Source organism: Panthera tigris, chromosome C1, assembly GCF_018350195.1.
Source record: "Panthera tigris isolate Pti1 chromosome C1, P.tigris_Pti1_mat1.1, whole genome shotgun sequence".
In the NCBI taxonomy this organism is placed as follows: domain Eukaryota; kingdom Metazoa; phylum Chordata; class Mammalia; order Carnivora; family Felidae; genus Panthera; species Panthera tigris.
The window spans coordinates 30,264,027-30,284,932 of NC_056667.1; the positions used below are offsets into that span (position 1 = coordinate 30,264,027).

The window sequence follows — 20,906 nt, forward strand, 5'->3', positions numbered from 1 at the left end:
ACATGGAGCATTTGATGAGAATAGTGAGAATAAGGTAGATAGATAGGTGTGTGGCGGGGGGAGGGGATTTAGTAAAGACTGAATTGGTTGGCACCTGACTTGGTGAGGAAACAGGAAAGGAATTTCTGGCCATGAAGTTTGTGATTCCACATCAAGATCATTCTTTATAATGGAATAACCACCCACCCTAGTTGAGAGCCAGAATTCCTCAGATTCTTCCAACCAGAGGGGCCCTGGCACACTAAACAGTCTGTTACGATATCTGAACACTTAAGTGAGTGTATTTGGCCAGGGAGACTTGCTAGTGAAACTGATCTTGCCTTCCCTGGGTTTTTCCAGTTGTACTGAATAATTAACAGAAAAATTAAGACCCAGATTCCCTGAAATGTTAAGTATCAGATCTGTAAGCTGATCAAACCTTAGAATCACAGTGTGTCATAATTAGAAAGGACCTTAAAATTCATCCTGAACAAAGTGATAGAGGATTTGTAAATCTGTTTCCCTAAATCCTTGCCAAGTGATTGCTTGAATTTCTGCTCAAATACCTCCAGGGTCAGGAAAGTCCTCACTTTAGCAGACACTCTATTCTTTGAATAGCTGTGAGAAAGCTTTTTGTTGGTTCAAAATCTGCCCTTGGATCTTAGTGTGCCAATTTAAGGAGACATCCAAAACAAGCCTCCTTCCTCCCACATCCCAGCCCTCAGATATTTCACACTGATCATATTGCCTGGAACCTTCTCTTAGGCCATCCATTCTTGGTTCTTTCTACTGTTTGTAGAAAGAGGACAAGGTTTCTAGTGTCTTGTAGTATAGGACCAGGAAGACTCAGGATTCTAGGGCAGATTCTTTAAAACTTTTAAAACTAAAGAAAAAGTTAGGCTATCAAGACACAATCTAGTCTACAGTTTACAGATAGGGAGATAGTCTTTTGGATTTGAGAGGGCAGAATTGATCAGCAGCCTCTTTTAAAGTGAGAAATGAAGTGTAACACATTTTGCCAGTGAACGGTCTATTTTAGTTGCTTAATTTTTTTTTTTTTTTTAAGTAGCCTCACTCCCAACGTAAGGCTTGAACTCACGACCCTGAGATCAAGAGCCGCATGACTGCTCTACCGACTGAGCCAGGCAGGCACCCCTTTAGTTGCTTAATTCTGATCACAGGCTTCAGCCCACACCTCATTTTTGCCAAGGACCTCTCTGGCTCCCTGAGTTAAGCCTAAGGCTCAGCTCAGGGTTTCACTGCCAGATCTCCACATGCCAACTATTGGCTTCGCTCATTGTTTGTGTAAAGGATAGAAATAACTTTTCCATAAGTTTTACCATCTATATTGACCACATGGTTCAACAGAGACTCAGAAATTTTAATAGACTTTGTTGTTTTTCCTTCATAAAATAAGAAAATGACCATCACAAAGGGAGCAGAGTATTGTACTCCTTGAGAAATGCAGCTGTCTCTGTTGGACAGTTTCCTGGGTTGCCCTTTGTACTTAACTGGTTTAACAGTCACCAGGTGATCAGATGGCTTTTGTAAAAGCCAAAAAGCTGTGGACAGGATTGTGGGCCACCTTTCTCTCGTATTTTCCGTTTTGAGACTTGAAATACAGACGCATGCCTTTGAGCTGGCCCCAGGGAGGCTCAGGTTTCCTTGGATGTGCGCCGCAATAAAGGAGCCCAGGTGTTAGGGCGTGGGTCTCTGCTGCCGGCATCTCCACCGCCCCACCTCTGCCCTCCTTCCTCAGTCTTTGCCACCTCTCATGTCTGCGGGCAGATAAATTCTGGTGGGAGGATGGACCAAGACCTGATGTACAGGAGAAGGAAAGAGAAGGTGCCTAGAGTTCATCCAATAACTTGGCCTCTGGGCCTAAGAGAATGCGTTCGGACACCCAGAAAGTGCCGGGTTTAAGGCCAGAGTGTTGTTGGGCCCTGCAGGGGCGCGCTAAAGGTGACATTGGAGGGACTAGGACAGCCTTTGGTGATAGAGCTGGAGCCGAGAGCGATGCGTGCCGCCCGCCGCAGCCGGCACGACCCCGCGGGCAGATGGGGCCCCGAGTGGCCCCTGCCAGAACCCGCTGGCTGGGGGAGGCGGGGCGTGCCTTCTAGGTTCGCTCGCCCTTGGGCTGGGCTCGGAGCCCGGCGGGTCCGGACGCGGCGGGGGTGGCAGGGGGGTCGGGCCAGCGGGTGGAGGGCGGGGCTTTCCTTTGTCAGGGGATTTGCGCTGCGCCGCCGAGCCTCGCGCGGGTGCCGCCCCCCTCCTCTCGCCCTCTCGGGGGGGCGGGGCTCTCCCTCGGGCCCTGGGGCGCGGTGGGCGTGGGCTTGGTGAGCCGAGCGGCTGGCGCCGGGGCTCCCAGGCCCTGAACCGCGCGGAAGCCCCGCCCCCGCCGCCTCGGCCTCCAATCCTCTCCGCCGCACCCTCCTCCTCCGCTCGGGTAGCTCCTTTTCCCTGCCCCCGCCGCGGCTCCGCCTCCGCCCTCCTCCCCTTGGCTCTCCGCGTCGCGCTCCCGGGCTTCCAGGGGGGCTGCCCGGGCGGGGCGGCGCGGCGCGGCGGCGCGGGGAAGGGGGAGGAGAGCCGCTCGCCAGCCCAGCACTTGCAGCGAGCGGCGGGTGAGCGGGCCGCGCGGCGAGGGGGAGGAGGGCTCGCCCCCGCCCGGCCCGAGCGGAGCCTTTTGTTCCCAGCCAGAAGTTTTGCATGCCGGGACCGTGACAGCTGCGGGCGGGGAGAACGGCGGGGCCGCGGGGCCGGCGGTGGCGGAGAATAGAGGCGGCTGCTTGACATGCAGCCCACGACGCGGCGGCTGCGGGCCGGGGACTGGCGGCGGCGGGGGAGGCGGCGCCCACAGCACGCGGGACTCAGCTGCCGGAGGGACAAACTAACTTCCTGAGCGCTGGACTGGAGGCCGGCGCGGCCCGGAGCCACCTGCCAGCCTGCGGTGAGGCAACCCTGGCCCTCAGGGCGCGCGGCATGGCGCGGGGGAGCGGGCCGCGCTGAGAGAGCCCTTCGACCGGCCCTCGGCCGCCGCTGCAGCCTGCCGGCCTTTCAAAGGCCCGGCGCCGGGCTCCACTCGCCTTGTTTTGCGGCCACAGCGCAGGGCTGTTCTGGGAGCCACAACAATGCCATGATGTTTTGGAGACAGGAAGCCCCAAGCTGGCCCCGAATGAAGGACTTCCTGTGTTTAAAGTTGCAGGAATATCCGCCGACCAGCCCAGTTCAAATGCAAACACCCGAACTAGGGAGGACGAATGGCTAATTCAGACCAGCTGGACTCTCCAGGACTGGAACTGAGGATAAAATGAAAGGAATTCTTAGGAGCTTGGGCCATACTTGAAGACTGGGAAGGCTGTGCCATTGTTACTAAGGGACACAGTCGGTATAAAGCTTCTAACTCTGGGTAAGAAGTGAGTGGAACTAGGTATTGAATAAGACTGGGCAATATCAAATGATTTTTTTTTTTTTTTTTTTTTTTTTTTTTTTTTTTTTTACTGACTGAATTAGAGCGGTGCTCTTAAAAACACACACAAGAGAAGCCATACAAGGAATTATTTTATATTTGTTGATTAAATTATACTGCTTATCTGTCTGCAACTATGAGGCTGTTAGCCTGTGAGGGAAAAACTGTTCCTCTTAGAAGCTCCCAGAATGGTTTCAGAGTTGGACTTGCAGGCTTTTTTGGAGGGCAGATCCAGTTGGTGGTCCTGGGTTGTGAACTGGTAAAAGGATTTTTAACTTCTGCAGAATGCATTTTTGGGTAACCTGTGAAAAACTTTTAAAAGATTGATGTTTCATCTTGATTGAAAAAGTATGGGTAAGCCACTCAGCAGGCCAGACTGTTTAAGGCAGAACCCCACCTGCCTGGGGAAAGGAGAGGAAGAGGATGGCTATATAGAGGATTGTTATGTTCCACAGAGATCTATATATGATACAATGAGAATAAATGAACAAATTGACCAGGGGTCAAAGCTTAATCAGACTTCAAAAAGCACCATGGAAAAGATGGAAGGAAGTACTATATCCAGTAATGGTACCTTAGGAGCAGCATCTAATGTTTTTGAATCGAGAGCACCAGAAGGCAAAAAGCTGGATGAGAGAATAATATTTGATGCACTAAAGTTAACCAGTGATGTGCAGAAGTCAGCACCTGTTCCACCCAGAAGGCGACCAAATGCAGAACGCAAAGATAATGTTAACAGGAGATCATGGAAGTCTTTCATGCCACCCAATTTCCCAGAATTTGCAGAAAGGATGGAAGCTTCTCTCAGTGAGGTTTCAGAAGCCGGTGCTTCAAATCCTTCCTTGCAAGAGAAGAAGGAATCCATTTCCGCATTGACAGAAAGTTCTGGTCATTTGGACAACAGGGAACCTCAGTCAGAGTCAGTGACTCTGGAACATGTGTCCAAATCCATAGATATTCCAGAAGTGCAGGATTTGAAAAACTTAAGTGGAGAGTGCCAAGACTTCAGATTGCAGCCGCCCCGTGAGCACTCTCCCCGTGAATTCCAGCCTCTAGAACCAGAAGCTGCAGCAGCAAGTGGTAACACAGATGTAATGCAGGAACACAGATTCTCAAGTGCAACCTGGCCCAGAGCCATGAAAAGTTTAGCTAAGGGAGGCTTCATTGAGAAGCAGCACCCCCTTGGGGACACAGCTTGCACTGTGGAAATGCCACCTCTTTCCCCTTGCCTGAGTGAGGAGCTGTTGGATCCAGAATTGCATTTTCTCATAACTCCCAGCCTGAGAGAGAAAACAGAGTCTGAGCTAAAGTTTGAGGAGGATGAGCGATGGATAATGATGGAAGCTGAGGAGGAGTGGGAGGAAGAGAAACTGTCACAGAGAGGAAAGACTTTTCTAATGGCAGATGAGAAAAAGAACAGCCTGGCAGATATTTTTGAAGAAAAAGAACAAGCAAACACTGTAGCGGTGGCAGAGGATGGAGCGGATTGTTCAGCTGCTGTCATAACGACTTTTGACCACCTAGCTCTCAGTCAGGTTTGCTCTGATGACCTACAGCCGGCTAAGAAACATTTGGCTTCTGTTCTCAAGAATACACCTCTTGATTACAGTTGTGTTTTCACAGGTGAGAGTGCTGTAGGTGAGCTAACAAATAGAACTGCTCAGGGGCTGGAGGGTCTTGTTTCTGATTTAGAATATACTGTTGGTCCTGTTGATTCAGAGCAGCTCTCTGACACAGATTCAGTGCAGATGTTTCTTGAACTTGAAAAAGAGTGTTTATGTGAAGAAGGAGTAACTCCTCTAGTTGAACTGGAGAAGCAAGCCTCTTCTGAAGGGCTGGCCCCATCCCAGGATGCAGAAAATTCACTTGTATTTAGTCATTTTCCAGGGACTAACTTAGAAGAGGAACACATAGGCCTTTTAAATGTAAGGGTAAAAGACTCTGATACTGGATTGGATTGTGAATATTTTAATGCCCTGGATTCTTCTCAGGTGCCTAATGCTGTGGAACTTACTGCCCACTCTGGTACCGTGGGAGACACTTCCACTGTTAGTGAGGAGGAGCATGACAAAGTGCCTTCTAGCCCCAAGACTGCAGGGGAATTTAAGTTCAGAAACCCAGGAGATCTGGAGTCTCTGGGAAAGCTGGACCCAGGAGGATTGCCCAACTCTGATCATAGGGCTTCTCATCCAGAAGACTTACTAGGCTTTGTAGCTGAGCTGGCCAAAGAAAATGGCAATCTGTCCCAGGTAGACTGCGGTCACACTGAGGGGAATTTTGAGGAGTGTGTTGAGAGGGTCCCCCTCAGTTATGCTTTTAGCTATGAACTAACAGATGTTACCTCAGTATCTGAAGTAGAGGTGTTATCGCATGATTCACATTTACGAACAGATGAGATTCATTTGGAAAGTGAAAAAGGAGCTATTACTCAAGAAAGTAACAATCTGGCTTCCTTGGGAAACGTGGACCCTTATGAATTGTCCAAGGAGAAAGTTTGGGGTGAGGATGGTGAGGTGCAAGAGCTGGGTAATGAAGCCAAGCTTTCGGAGGACCAAGCCCCAGCACATTTTCACAGAGCCTTCACAGGGCAGATCTTCCAAGCTCTCCAGAGGAAGTGCACAGAGTCAGATGGTCTGAATCTGCCCCTGCTGGTTGAAGGACCAAGACCTAGCAGAGATGGCTTGGAAACTGTGAATGAGACAAAGCCCACGCTGACTGTGGCATCATCAGAGGGAGGGAAGACAGAAATGAGAGATTCAGATTCACTGCTAAATCTCTTTCTAGAGGAGCAAATTACCAAGGTTAGTAGTACTGAACCAGTTTTGGAGGGATGGACACCCATCCCACAGAAGCCTGTCACTGCTGCCTCAGTGCCCACTGCAGAAGATGGTGCCCTAGATGCTGCAGCGCTCCTGCCAGAGGCAGACATCCCAGCTGCTGCAGCGCCTGCCCCACAGGTGGACACACCAGTTGATTCAGTGGCCACCACAGAGGCACATGTCCCAGTTGTTTCAGTGGCCACCACAGAGAAGGACATCCTGGCTGCTCCCCCAGCCATTGCAGTGGCTACCACGAGAGATGATATTCCAGAGGGATCTGTCACCCCAGCTTCTGCAGTGCCTGCTCCAGAGGAGCCTATTAACCCAGCTGATCGAGTGCCCACCTCGGAGGAGCCTGCCACCCCTGCTGTTAGAGTGACCACCCCAGAGGCGCCCGCAGCCCCAGCTGCTGCAGTGCCCACCCCGGAGGAGCCTGCAGCCCCAGCTGATAGAGTGCCTGCCCTGGGGGATCCTGCCATCCCAGCTGCTGCAGTGTCCACCCTGGAGGAGCCTGCAGCCCCAACTGCTGCAGTGCCCACCCCAGAGGAGCCTGCCACTCCAGCTGCTGCAGTGCCCACCCCAGAGGGGCCTGCCACTCCAGCTGCTGCAGTGCCCACCCCGGAGGAGCCTGCAGACCCAGCTGCTGCAGTACCCACCCCGGAGGAGCCTGCAGCCCCAGCTGATAGAGTGCCCACCCTGGGGGAGCCTGCAGCCCCAGCTGCTACAGTGCCCACCCCAGAGGAGCCTGCCACTCCAGCTGCTGCAGTGCCCACCCCGGAGGGGCCTGCAGGCTCAGCTGCTGCAGTGCCCACCCCGGAGGGGCCTGCAGGCCCAGCTGCTGCAGTACCCACCCCGGAGGAGCCTGCAGCCCCAGATGATAGAGTGCCCACCCTGGAGGAGCCTGCAGGCCCAGCTGCTGCAGTACCCACCCCGGAGGAGCCTGCAGCCCCAACTAATAGAGTGCCCACCCCAGAGGAGCCTATAGCCCCAGATGATAGAGTGCCCACCCCAGAGGAGCCTACAGCCCCAGCTGATAGAGTGCCCACCCCAGAGGAGCCTGCAGCCCCAGCTGATAGAGTGCCCACCCCGGAGGAGCCTACAGCCCCAGCTGATAGAGTGCCCACCCCGGAGGAGCCTACAGCCCCAGCTGATAGAGTGCCCACCCCGGAGGAGCCTGCAGCCCCAGCTACTGCACTGCCTGCTATGGGGGAAATATTCCTTGCTGGTGCACCCCTCCTGGGAGATACTGCCCACACTGATTCTGTGCCTATCTCAGAAGAAGGAACTCCTGTTCTAGAAGAGGCTTCCCCTGCTAGAATGTGGATTAAGGGGGACCTTGAGTCTGCAGGATTTGAAATAAAAGAGGTGACTGGCACAGTGCTGCATGGGAAAGTGCCTCTGGCTGCAACTGATGAATTAAATTCAAATGAGGTAATTGTTGCTCATTTTGTTGGGAAAGGATCTGGGGAGTAAAGTGAGATGTGCAAGTTCCCTTGGTAGTGATTAGAAAGGGCACAGATAATCCTTTCTTTGGTTCTCTTTGGGGCCCTGGACTATTCTGGTCTTTCTGTTGCATTTATGCACAAAATATGTCTTACTTTCATTTGGTGAAAAACTTTACAATTTGTATTTATAAACTGAGCCCAATAGTTGTTGGTTTGCATTTTGGAAAAGATTATTAGCTGGAACAGATGATTCTGCTTTTGAAGATTACAGTGACCATGTTCTGTCCTAAATCAAGAGGCTGCTCTTTAATAAGTAATGTCAGCAGTGAGGGAGGAGTGGGGGTGAGGGCTTTGGAGAGACACCTGGGATAGTTAGCCACTTGGCAAATTAGTTAGATGTCCTGAGCCTCTAGTTTGTGCATTTGTTAAGGCAGAACCCTGTGAGGATAACCTGATAACCCGTGGAAATCACTGTTGATATCTTCCACCTTTCTCTCCCACATAGCTTTGTTGGTTAGTTGAAAGAATTCACCAAAAACGGTTTGGGTGAAGGTGGTATCTAGATGTGTGAATAACAGCTTTTTAATACAAATGTGTGTTTCTTAAAGCCAGAATAAGGCATAATAAGGTTTATGAAAAATAGAGGTATTTTACCTATCTTGTCAAACTTTGTGTCTTGAAGCAAGTCACTCTTTTTCTTGGACCTCTTGTTTCCTGATCCATGAAGTGGGCTGAATGTCCTCCTGCATTCTGTCTGAGCTCCATGGTTCTGCAATTCTTAATGTCAGAGAACGGAAATGTGTTAGAAACCACCCGGAACAGTGTTCACATCCTTGAGCACTCCTAGTCAAAGACTTTTAAGATTGGCAGCTTTCTACAGTTCACTGCCCCGGTGTCATTTGGGCAATGGTAAGGAATGAAGGAATTGGAAGTTTCATCTAATCTAATATAGCCAGGGATTACTGAGTACAGAGACAGAGGTGGTTTTGATTTTATACCATCCCTAGGGCCCCAAACTGTGCCTGCCTTGTAATAGGCATTCACTGTGACAGACTGAATGAATGAGTGAATATCCATCTGAATATCTGTGGATGCTACAAGAAAGATGGGTTCTCACATCCACCCCATTGCAGAGCCTTTCAGGGCAGCTTTGTCGGCTAGAGCACCAGTTAAATCTGCAGCTACCAGCGATGAAAAGTCATTTTGATTGCAGGCCACAAGTGGCCAACTTTGCTACAGATCCCCTGCTTAGCTGAGTGGTGGTGGTGTCCACCTTGGGCTTCACCACCTATTTTGTAAGGTAGCATCCCATCAAGCTTTCAGATTGTTGGACTGATTCCCTTTCCTGAGTTTTACTAAATTCGAAATTGACACTGGGATCCCAATAACTTGTCCAAAGTCACAGGCATTCTTGATTAAACAGAATATTTTTTGTATAAAGCCTACAGCAATAATCAATGAAATACAGGTGTTAAATCTATAAAGAGCTGATCAAATCTGCCTAAAGGAAAAAAAAATCAGAGAAACCCTTAATATCAGTCTCAGATTCTCATCTACAAAATGAGTAAATGGGGCTAGGTAATTTCTGAGGATTTCCTCCAGCTCCAAGGGGGTAATCATTTATGAAATACTGCCTGATACAAACAACAGGAGAAGACAGTGGTAGCCCAGCTGTACAGTTGTCCATCTTTGAAGTATGGTTACTTTATGGAAGCAAGCAAATGCCTGCATTTGTGTACAAAAGAAATCTAAACCATCACCCCAGCCGGGACATTAACCAATAAGAATGTAGAGAGGCTATTTTGAAAACTTTTATTGAAACAAAACAAATATTATAGTGGTAACATGAGCATACAGATTTTTCTGACCAGTGAAATATTATTGAGAGAATAAGTTTTTCCAAGATGAGAGATGTATGGATTTCATTTCTTCCCAAATGGTTCCTAGAGGCAACTGAACCTGTCATTTTAATACGTGAACACTTAGAACTCAGTAAGTGATCATACCTGAAATGTAGTTTAAACGCTGTGTGTGTGTATGTGTATATACAAATATACACATGTATACATGGTTAAAATAGATATAAACTTTCTAATAGCATTAACAAGAGAGTTCGGTGGAAGAAGCAAAATGCTAGAACTTATTTACTATCCCTATAGTGGAATTCAGACCCACTGAGAACAGTCTGTGGTTATTTAAACCCTTTTCTCTTTTGCAGACTTCCTTAGTCTTATTTCCAGAGACTGGTTCAATGGAAGAAAAAAAATCTTTGGTATAAAACTAGGGGTTCTATAACATTCAAAATTGCCAAGAAAGTCTTTTACAGCAAAAGTTGGGAAGCCTCACAATCTTAGTTCAGTGTCTGAATGCTCAGCTAATCAGCAGAACCTTCCTAAATTTGTTTGCCTTCCCTAATACCATTTCTATACAAGGATTCATTCATTCACCGGATAAATATTTATTGTGTACCTACTCTGTGCCAGGTATTGGGGCTCCTGTAGTGAATAGAATTGGCATAGTCCCTCCCCTTGTGGAACTTCTGCTACAGTAATGGAGGCAAATATTGAGCAAAAAGACACAAATACAGGGTTGCCTGGCTGGTTCAGTCAGAAGAGCATGTGACTCTTGATCTCGGGGTGGTGGGTTTGAGCCCCACACTGAGTGTAGAGATTACCGGGGGGGGGGGGGGAACCTTTAAAAAAAGAGACACAAATATGTAGTTAGAAATCACAGCAAACGTTTTGAATGAAAAATAAAGGCTGTAATACATAATAGGGATATTTCATTTTGATTGTGTCAGGGAAAGGATTTTAAAACTGAAACCTGAAGGATACCTAGAAATTATTTAGGCAGAGAGTCAGAGGGAAAAATATGCCAGGTAAAGGAAATGGAAGCTGGGAAGACTTTGGGATGTTAGGACTCTAGAAGGCCAAGTGGCTAGCCCACAGTAAGCAAGGGTTCTGGAAGAGGGCCTTGAAGTAAATCTGGGGAGGTAGGAAGAGGCCAGATGATGCAGGGACTAAGAAGTTTTCAAAAGGACCTATACTTTAAAAGCCATGAGAAGCTGTTGAGAGATTTTAGGTAGGGGAGGGAAAGGATTTCATTTACATTTTTAAAACATTACTCACAGCTTGAAGATAGAGCAAACCAGTCTGCACAGACAGTAAACATTCTCAACGTTGGGGTTTATAAATCTCAGATTTATTTTGTCTTATATTTTATTAGTTTGTCTTATGATTGGCATGAAATATAGAAAACACTGAATGATTTTCAAAAACAAAACAAATCACTCTGGTTGCTGTATGTGGAGTGCATTATAGGAGATCAAGGACAGTAGAAAGGCCTGCTAGGTTACTGCAGTTGGCCAGATGGCTTGAACTGGAGAGATGTCACTGGATTTGAAGATGGTTGGATACAATATATATTTGTGTGTGTGTATATATATGTGTGTGTATATGTATATACACACATGTATGTATGTGTGTATATATATATATATATATATACACACATGTATGTATACATACGTGTGTGTGTGTCTTGGATGTAGAATCAACAAGACCTGATAATGGCTTTTATGTTGAGAAGGAGGGAGAAGGAAAGGGGTGTTTATCAGGGTTGGCTTCTCAATTCTAGTTTGTACAACTGAGCAGATGGGGGCAGTAGTAAATTGTTGATGTAGATAAAAACAGTTTTTAGGGGAGAGGAAAGGGAGAGGTTTTGAGGTACCGTGATTTCATTCATATGCCAGTATTAAAGTACTTGGATGGGCATACACACACACATTTTAGCCATAAGCATCATGGTTAATATTTAAAGATGTGGGAATGGATGGAATTGCCAAGAAGAGAGCCCAGAACTGACATCCTTCCCTGATCCCCACACGCATAGACTAACATCTCTCTAGAAGAGAAGGAGGAAGAGAATAAAGGAAATTAAAAAAAAAAAAAAAAAGGATCAGGCAGGATAAAAACTAGGAGAATGTGGTATTACCAAAGATAAAACTGTTGTAAGAAGTTCTTTGGGAAATTTTCTGTTTTATGTCCCAGTTGCGTCTTACACTCTTGCAGTAATTTTTGCTAGTGTTCTGCTCTGGGAAATATCTGCCAGCTCTGGTTGGTTAATAACATGGCACAGCCCCATTGAAATACTGAGGAGTAGGAATTTTAATGCATCTAAAAGCACTGATTTTGCAGAACAGCTTTATTTGGGAGTTGAGAGAAGGGAGCAACTGTTTTTAAATTTACTTTAACATTCTGTTAATTTGTGTTCAAAATAAATACTTAGTATTTATTTAGAGGTACTCTCCTAGATTTTTAAAACTCTGGAAAAAGATGAAACACCCATTCCCTCTCAAATTAATCCATAGAGTGGAGGTTGAGAAATGGAAGGAATCCCTGATGTTTCTATAGGAAATGTTCATTGACAAAGTAAATGGAATTCCTTAAAAAAGAATTAACTCTATTATATGAAAGAGGTTACTAAGCTATTTAAATATAGTTTACTTTTCTATGTCATTTATATGGCTTGTCCAATAGAGCTTCTTGCCAAGATGGAGATACTCTCTATCTGTGTTGCCCAGTACAGTAGGCACTTAGCCACACATGGCTGTTGACCACATGAAATGTGGCTAGTGTGGCTGAGGAACTGAATTTTTAGTTAAATAGCATTATGTAGCTGCTGGCTACCATACTGGAAAGCACAGAAAGAATTTAAATGCCACAGTATGAGACAAGACTTGCTTACTGGATAAAAGGGGGCTCTTCGGTGTGGGCTTGACATCTCCCCTCCTTACCTTTTGTTTTCTGCTTTCTTTGCCTTTCCAACCCCCACACCCTATCACCAACCACCATTTTGTTGAACCCAAGCAACTTAAAACATGGGAGTTGTTTTTTCCCCCCTCTGCTTTGATTTTTCTGCAGTGAAAAAACATCTTTAGTAGAAAATGGAATCCTAGCGCTTGCCTTTTCTGGGAACCCTGTTGTTGGGGAAACAGTCATTTTTAGCTGAACCGCCTTGTAGTGTTGCCTAACAAAATATGGTGTAATCAAATTATAGTATAAAATGAAGCCCACTGGTAATTACCTTTGTAACCTTCCTTTTTTAGTGTTCCCTGGGGCTTTTCCTCCCTGGTGACTCGCTTATCCAGCCATCATAACCCATTCTTTCAAGAATAAGTTTCCTGCTTCAAGTGTGAACTATAGTCTCATATAGGTCAAAATTAATCTTACCCAAACTTATATCTTTCTTTTACATTTTTGTCCTCTTCCATTTTCTGTCATTCTTTGGCTTTAATTGACTCACCTATCTCACTGAAACTGAAGGAACATTTTATAGAAGAAAAAAAATAGAAATAAATCCACATTGGATCTATGGGGAATGTGTGGAATGTGGCTGATTTTATCCTCTGATAATTGAGAAGAATCTGATCTTAGGGACAATGATTTATTTCATTGTTTTCTTTAATACCATTACAGTGTCAAAGTATTATCTTCTCTTTGTTTCCTTTTAGAACTTTCTAAGTCATAATTGATCTTATTAACTGCAGGAGAGAGAAACATGCATTGTTTGTTACACTTATTCACATTGTTTTAAAACTCCATTGTTTAATGGTGAACATGGGTAGACAGTATTATAATTTTAAAAATACTTTCTGTATATCTGCATCTCAGAGTATGAAGTTGGTAAGGACATTTCCCAATATTACTGGCCCGTTTCCCTTTGTAATCTCAGGAATACTGTCTCAAGATTATTAGTAATGTGTGGTCTGTGGCCCTGGAACAGAGTGGAATTAAGTGACCACAGGGGGATTAAACTGTGAGGTTGGTGTTTTTCACAACATTAATATGTTTTAATTAATTGAATTATGAGTCCTAGTCAGAGAAGAATGTTGCATATATCAGTGGTCAGTTAAAGGTATTCCCCAAGGTATTTTTAATCTTAAATACTAGTCATTTGGTATTACTCTTCTCTTTTAGGATTGATAGACAGCACACTTTTATGATATCTTGAGGCTGATTTTTCTCTATCCTCTGTAGCTTTTTGCATTAAAAATTAAGCAAGCAGAAACCAACCAACCATGAGTCATTGGGTTAAAGACCTCTAAGTAGTGCCATAACTCTCTGTAATTGTCCATAGGAGGATGTACTGAAATATGAAACCGCATGTTTCCTTGATAGTTCTCTGTACAAATGGCTTGTTTTCTCTTTTTATTCCTGCTCCTCCTCTGTTAAATCATAAATCTCCCAAGAATGACCAGTCACTGTGTGGTATAGAGGGTCTGGTTGCTACCTTTAGATTAAAACTTTGGCTTGTAATTATCTAGATGTTTCAGAAAGAACAGGTGGATCCTCTTCAGATGAAGCTACAGCAGGTGAATGGACTCGGCCAGGGGTTGATTCAGAGTGCCGGAAAAAACTGTGATGTGCAGGGTTTGGAACATGACATGGAAGAGATCAACGCTCGATGGAACACACTGAACAAAAAGGCGAGTGGCGAGGGGCTAACTCTAGTGCATTGGGAATGGAGGGCTTAGAAAGGCACATCTCAATTGTAGGTTTCCCTGCAACCTGAATGCAAATACAGATTCAGCAGTTGGAAAATATAATTAGGAAAGGGGGTCAGTAGTCATTTAAAAAGCTCTCTCCTCTCTCACAACGAGCCCCTGCATCTGTGATACAGGTTGCACAAAGAATCGCACAACTGCAGGAGGCTTTGTTGCATTGCGGGAAGTTTCAAGATGCCTTGGAGCCGTTGCTCAGCTGGTTGGCAGACACTGAGGAGCTCATAGCCAATCAGAAACCTCCATCTGCCGAGTATAAAGTGGTGAAAGCACAGATCCAAGAACAGAAGGTAAGTGAGAATGTTGGGACAGTGAACTGTAACAGCCGTAGGGAGTGGCAGACAACACATTGGCTTCTCATTTAGGAGTATATTCAGGAGTTTTAGGAGGAATCCATGAAAAGAAAGGTGAAAGTTGATTTGCATCATCTTACTTCAGTCTACCAATTTACTGTGGCACACATTGGACCGAACAGTAGTTCGGTGCATTTATTCGTGTATTCTACTCCAGTGTTTCATGCACAGCTTTTTCTTACAAGGTTTTTGGAGTTTTCAGGGTCAGCAATATTCTGAATAATGTTGTGTGTCATGTATAAGGTGCTGTCTGTATTTTTGGCTTGGTTTAATTTCCCTTTTAGTGCATTTTTCTCCTGATTCAAACTAAGTTCCCTATTAGTCGCATAATGACTGTCACCCCTCTATTTAAAAATGTAAGAGTGTGGAGTTTATGCTGGTGCTAGGAGCTATGCTGCATCTCACGTTTTTGCCTCTGGATGGAAAAAAAGCTACCATTATTCAACTCCGTTTAGGATTTGGTGGGGTGGGGGTTTGGGGATCTTTCGCTTGTATTTTCTTCCTTATTTCAGATTTCAAAGTGACATTGTGTTATCACTTTTCACTCTCCTTCAACACTGTGTGCACTAGTTGCTCCAGCGGCTCCTTGATGATCGAAAGGCCACAGTAGATATGCTTCAAGCAGAAGGAGGCAGAATAGCCCAGTCCGCTGAGCTGGCTGATAGAGAGAAAATCACTGCACAGTTGGAGGGTCTTGAAAGTAGATGGACTGGACTACTCAACAAGGCAGCAGCCAGGTAAGGGCAAAGGGGTTTTGAGGAATGGGTGAGACAAGGGTTTTTTTTGTCCAGTTTTTAACTTGAAGTGCTCTGTAAGGTCCTGGATGAGTCATAGAGAGCCCTGGAAGGTGTGTAATGGCTTTTATCTTGAAGAGGAATACGTTCTTGGAGATGATCCTCATAATCACAGTAGCTCTCAGGAAATGAGCCTCAGCTACTCCATGAATTTCTCAGAACTGGAAGATTCATTGCTCCGTGTTGCTGTTCTGCTGTGATACAATCATGGTTCCAAACCGACAGACACAGACGCCTACAATCCAGCCAAGTTATTTTCTGAGTTTTCGAAACAGATTTTTCCCCTTCATATTTATAAATAATACTTTTGATACTTGGAATTGAAATTTACCATATTTCTTTTCTGATAGCTTATCCCAATATTAGATGTTTTTGCATCCAGGACCTAGTCTGTGATTCTGTTCAATATATGGACATGATGCATGAATAGGGGCGCCTAGTTGGCTCAGTAGGGAGAGCACACAACTCTTGATCTTGAAGTCGTGGGTTCGAGCCTCACGTTCGTGTGGAGCCTACTTTAAAAACATAAAAATAAGGGTGCCTGGGTGGCTCAGTCAGTTAAGCGTCCGACTTCGGCTCAGGTCATGATCTCACGGTTTGTGAGTTCGAGCCCCACGTCGGGTTCTGTGCTGACAGCTCAGAGCCTAGAGCCTGCTTCGGATTCTATGTCTCCTTTTCTCTCTGCCCCTCCCCCACTGTGCTCTGTCTCTGTCTCTCAAAACTGAATAAATGTAAAAATTAAAAAAAAATTTTTAATAAAAAATAAAAACATAAAAATAAAATATTAAAAAGAGAAACAGGTGCATGACCAGTCTTCAATAAGTGGCCAAAAATAAGCAGTATACTTTTCTCCTCTGAGGAAGTGCTTTCTCTCTCCATAGCTATACCCCAGCATCACTTCAGCTTAGTATGTCACATGAAGGTCTTTTAGTTTATGCTGTCCCCAGTTTTAAAAAGAAATGCTCACCAATTAGAAATCTGTATGAGAGTAGTGTAGGTGATGAGTTATGGTTGTAGCCTTTCAGTTCTCTAGGTAGCCAGCAGAAGTTGTCATAATTCCCTCTTCTACACTGGCCCACAGTGTGCTGATTTCTTATCAGAGTTGCAAAGTATTGTCCCCCATATTTGTGGGAGAAACAAAAATGAAAGAATTCAGCTTATTTTTTTTAAATTACACTTATTTTTATTTACAGATAGCACTGCTTTTTTTTCTTTGTCCATTTTCATGAATAGTACCATTAGCCTTCCAGTTACCTGGGCGTAATCATTAATAGTATCATTAGCCTTCCAGTTACCTGGGTTTAAAACCTTAACCCCATTTTTTACCCTTTCTCCCCCACTCCTTTGTGTCCCACATCTATCAGGATGCTAAATTCTGTCCGTTTTACTTCTCTAGTGTCTTTCCTATTCATCCATTTCTCTAATTCCTACTCACCTGCCTCAGGTCATGACTTGGGCTCCTCAATGTGAGGTAGTTTCCTCATGAACTAATCACTCATCACTCTATGGCCACTTACCCTCAGGCTTCCCCTTTGCCTTGCTCAGAAATTTAATGACTCCCTGTTGCCTATAAAACAAAATCTAAACTCTTTAACCCAATATTCGAAGCCTTCAGTTATTTCGCCCTAATCTACATTTCTGTTTCCACGCTCCTCCTCCTCGTATTATTGGTAAAGTATACCATATACTTAGGTATCTTCTGTCAGTTCCTAATTCTGTGTCTTTACTGATAGTGTTGTGTCTTCCGTGACACAAGAGAGAGAAAGCATGCTGTTTATCTTCTTCTATGAAACTTTTCTTTATTCCCCAAGGATGGAATACCTTCATTTTCCTCTTCACTGCTGTAATTCTTTGTACCTTGTATTGTCATTATTTTATGTACTTATTTCATAGGCCCCATAAGCTCATTAAAGTGCTGATTTGTTTCTAATGTATCTTTTTATGACTCTTTCCTTCTGCCCACTTCCATCCTCCTAACCTAACACAGTTTCTGGGTCAATATTTTAAAGAGAAATACCAAGAGAAGCTTCATTTGTTCCAGATATCCTAAAGACTTTTATTTAGATTCTTTAATATTGGATTTTTTTATACCGCTGAATTATTTTTGCTCTTTGGTACCCTAAATCCTATTACATTGTTTTTCAAACTTTCAGATTCCAAAAACCAGAGATGAGTCAGAAAAACCTAGAAATCAGGGACAAGTTTTTTTTTTTTTAAGTTTATTTATTTTGAGAGAGTACAGAGCCCAACACGGGGCTTGAACTCAGGATCGTGAGATCGTGACCTGAGCCAATATCAAGAGTCAGATGCTCAACCAAATGAGCCATCCAGGGGCCCCCAGTTTTTTTTTTTTAATGATATACTAGTTTAATAATAATCTTTAAGATTATTTGTTTTAGTTGTATTAATTGAAGATGTATTTTGAAGGCTGGCATAAACAAACTATTCTGTACTTCATACTGACATTTAAAAGTAGCATTCAGAGGGATGCCTGGATGGCTCAGTCGGAAGAGCATGTGACTCTTGTTCTTGGGGTTGTGAGTTCGAGCCCCACTTTGAGCCTAGAGTTTACTTTGTTTAAAAAAAAAAAAAAAAGCTTCATATTCTTCAACGTTAAAAAATAATAAAACTTAAAAAAATTAAAATAGTATCTAGAAATATGTTTTTCTTTATATTTAAACATAATTGAATTTCCAGATCATTAAAATGGTAATTCTTTATGTTTAAATCATTTGTTTTCTTTTTTTTTTTTTTTTTTTTTTTTTTTTTTTTTTTTTTTTTAGAGCATGCACACAAGTTAGGGAGGAGCAGAGGGAGAGGGACAGAGATCCTAAGCAGGTTCCACATTCAGCACAGAGCCTGATGCAGGGCACTATCCCACAACACCAAGATCATGACCTGAGCTGAAGTCAAGAATTGGATGCTCAACCAACTGAGCTACCCAGGCACCTCTAAATCATTTCTTATTAAAATAAGTTTGTCCAGGGTACACAGCATAGAACCTGGCACAAAGTGGATGTTCAGTAAAGGTTTGTTGAACTAAAGTGCATCATATACCCAGACCTTTTTAAATGATGTCGCATTTAGTCTGTTCTTAATCATCCAAAGATATCATTATGGCCTTTTATTATTAACCTGTGTGCTAATCCAGTTCTTTGGTGGTTTTTCTTTCTCTTCTCTATCAGGTTTCCTCTCCCCTTTGTAATTAGCTGCCTTTAATCTGCAGCTTAGTATCTTGAAATCTAAGCTTAGTATGGATGTTATATTAATCAGGACTTAAAATTCTAAGTGAGCTGTGAAGTTTACAGTTCTTTTGACTGCCATGTGTGTTGGCAAATTCAGCTACTCTGAGGTCATTTTCTTTGCCTTAAATCTGGATTCAGAGTTATGTTCTGGTGCTTGAAATCACTGGAGCTGGGGAAATGGGGAAGAAGTTCTAGCTCATAGTCTGCATTTGTTCCTCAATGAGATGAAAACTGATAATTTTTTTGATGCCTTTAAACTTTATTTTGGTCTTATGTTCAGATGATGCATGTGCTCTGTCCCTTAGGAGAAAGACAATTAGAAGGCCTGATTACAGTCCTCTTTGCACTGTTAACTACTCACTGGGTGAATTGGACAAATCTTTAAGCCTTCAGGGTTAGCTTTCTGTTTTGTCATAGTGAGATAATTATTCTGCCTACTTTACAAGGTCATGAGGCAATGCTTATGAAAAACTTTAAAACCACAAAGTGCTACGTATATGTGTCGTGTTTACTATTGGTACTTAAAATGTACCTGAAGATTGGTCTTTTACTGAATATAGTACTATTATCAGTCTTAATGTGATTTTTTGCCTGAGTGGCTTGTTCTGTATATTTGTGTAGGCAAAAACAGCTGGAAGATATCCTGGTTCTGGCCAAACAATTCCATGAGACAGCTGAGCCTATTTCTGACTTCTTGTCCGTCACGGAGAAAAAGCTTGCTAACTCAGAGCCTGTTGGCACTCAGTCTGCCAAAATCCAGCAGCAGATCATCCGGCACAAGGTTGGGAGGAGTTGTCATAAATTAGAACACAGCACTGCAGTCAGAAATCTCAGAAGTTAACTGCCTATAGCAGTCTAGAAGATATGTTTTGGGGGGGGATATTTTAAAGTTTAATTTGAACTATGGTCAAATTATTCATTGACATAGTCACATCCTTGAAGTAAAAATAACAATTGACTAATAGGCTGCCATCGGAAAAAAAACAGCTTTTGTTCTCACTTTTTATATTATTTTTGCCCTTTGGTAGGTGAACTTTTTCTGTTATTTAATTTATTATATCATTTGTTATTCATTGTTTCATGTTTACTTTTCATTTATTTTGTTTCTGTTATTCATTTTTTCCATCTGGATTTCCAGGCTCTGGAGGAAGAAATAGAAAGCCATGCAACAGATGTGCACCAGGCAGTCAAAATTGGGCAGTCTCTCTCCTCCCTGACATGCTCTGCAGAACAGGGTGTGCTGTCAGAGAAGCTAGACTCCTTGCAGGCCCGATACAGTGAGATTCAAGACTGGGGCTGTCGGAAAGCAGCCCTGCTTGAACAGGCACTGTGTAACGCTAGACTGTTCGGGGAGGATGAGGTGGAGGTGCTCAACTGGCTGGCTGAGGTTGAGGACAAGCTCAGTTCAGTGTTCGTAAAGGATTACAGACAGGATGTCCTGCAGAAACAGCATGCTGACCACCTGGTATTCATGTTTTCCATTTTTATTGGTCATGTTACTAAGTTATGTTGTAATTCTGATTCATGTTTCTCTTCATTTCTTTCTCTTTTAATTCCAAACATTTCGACTTCATTTTATACATAAGCACATAGTTATAGACTTGTTGCTAAGGACTAATCTATTTTTTGATGAGTCCATGGAAATACTCGTACTTAACAAACTGAGTCAATAATTCTAGAAGATGATCCAGAGTAGAGTCAGGGACCATCTCAGTTCCAACTCATGTTTTATATCATTAGGTAATGTATCACTCAGTTTCCATCTGAGAAGTTTTATGAAAGAGAATGTAATGTCACAAAGCCAGAATACCTAAATATCGCCCTAGGTTTGACCATGTAGCTGTAACTTCTAAAATATTTCTAGAATTTATGTGCCCAAATTCCAAGGATTATTTGTCATCTTAATGGAAAGAACAATTTTCTCTTTTCATCTCATTTTTATGAAATTTCTTTAAGGGTAGTAAAAATAGGCAAAGCAGTTGTTTTGTTGTTTTAAATAATCTAAGATTCTTCTGATTCATTGACTTCAAATATTAAGAATTTTTAACCATGATCCTGATTTAACTCAGCCTGTTCTTGCTGACTTTCTTCTCTTGAACTTTCTGAGTCTTGGTTTTGGACACAGTAGACATTTTTGCTGAATTCTACATCTGCCTTTCTTGGGCTCAGGTTTGGTACCAGTAGATTGGTAAAACTGATTTAATCCTAATCTCTTCTTATCTGGTGCAAGGGATTAGCTTGCC

General features: G+C 43.7%; 1 protein-coding gene across 10 annotated transcripts in view; it reads left to right on the forward strand.

Moving 5' to 3' along the window:
* Positions 1 to 20,906, forward strand: part of MACF1 (microtubule actin crosslinking factor 1) — a 315,228-nt gene that overhangs the window by 249,033 nt on the left and 45,289 nt on the right. For 9 of the 10 annotated variants that reach the window (XM_042996700.1, XM_042996694.1, XM_042996695.1 and 6 more), the window contains 5 exons: positions 14,035 to 14,196; positions 14,391 to 14,561; positions 15,195 to 15,361; positions 19,285 to 19,444; positions 19,802 to 20,128. In XM_042996700.1, coding sequence (XP_042852634.1) covers positions 14,035 to 14,196; positions 14,391 to 14,561; positions 15,195 to 15,361; positions 19,285 to 19,444; positions 19,802 to 20,128 — 987 coding nt within the window. Of the gene's footprint in view, positions 1 to 3,519; positions 7,696 to 14,034; positions 14,197 to 14,390; positions 14,562 to 15,194; positions 15,362 to 19,284; positions 19,445 to 19,801; positions 20,129 to 20,906 lie in introns of those variants that run through there. The other variant, XM_042996702.1, reaches the window with a different exon arrangement.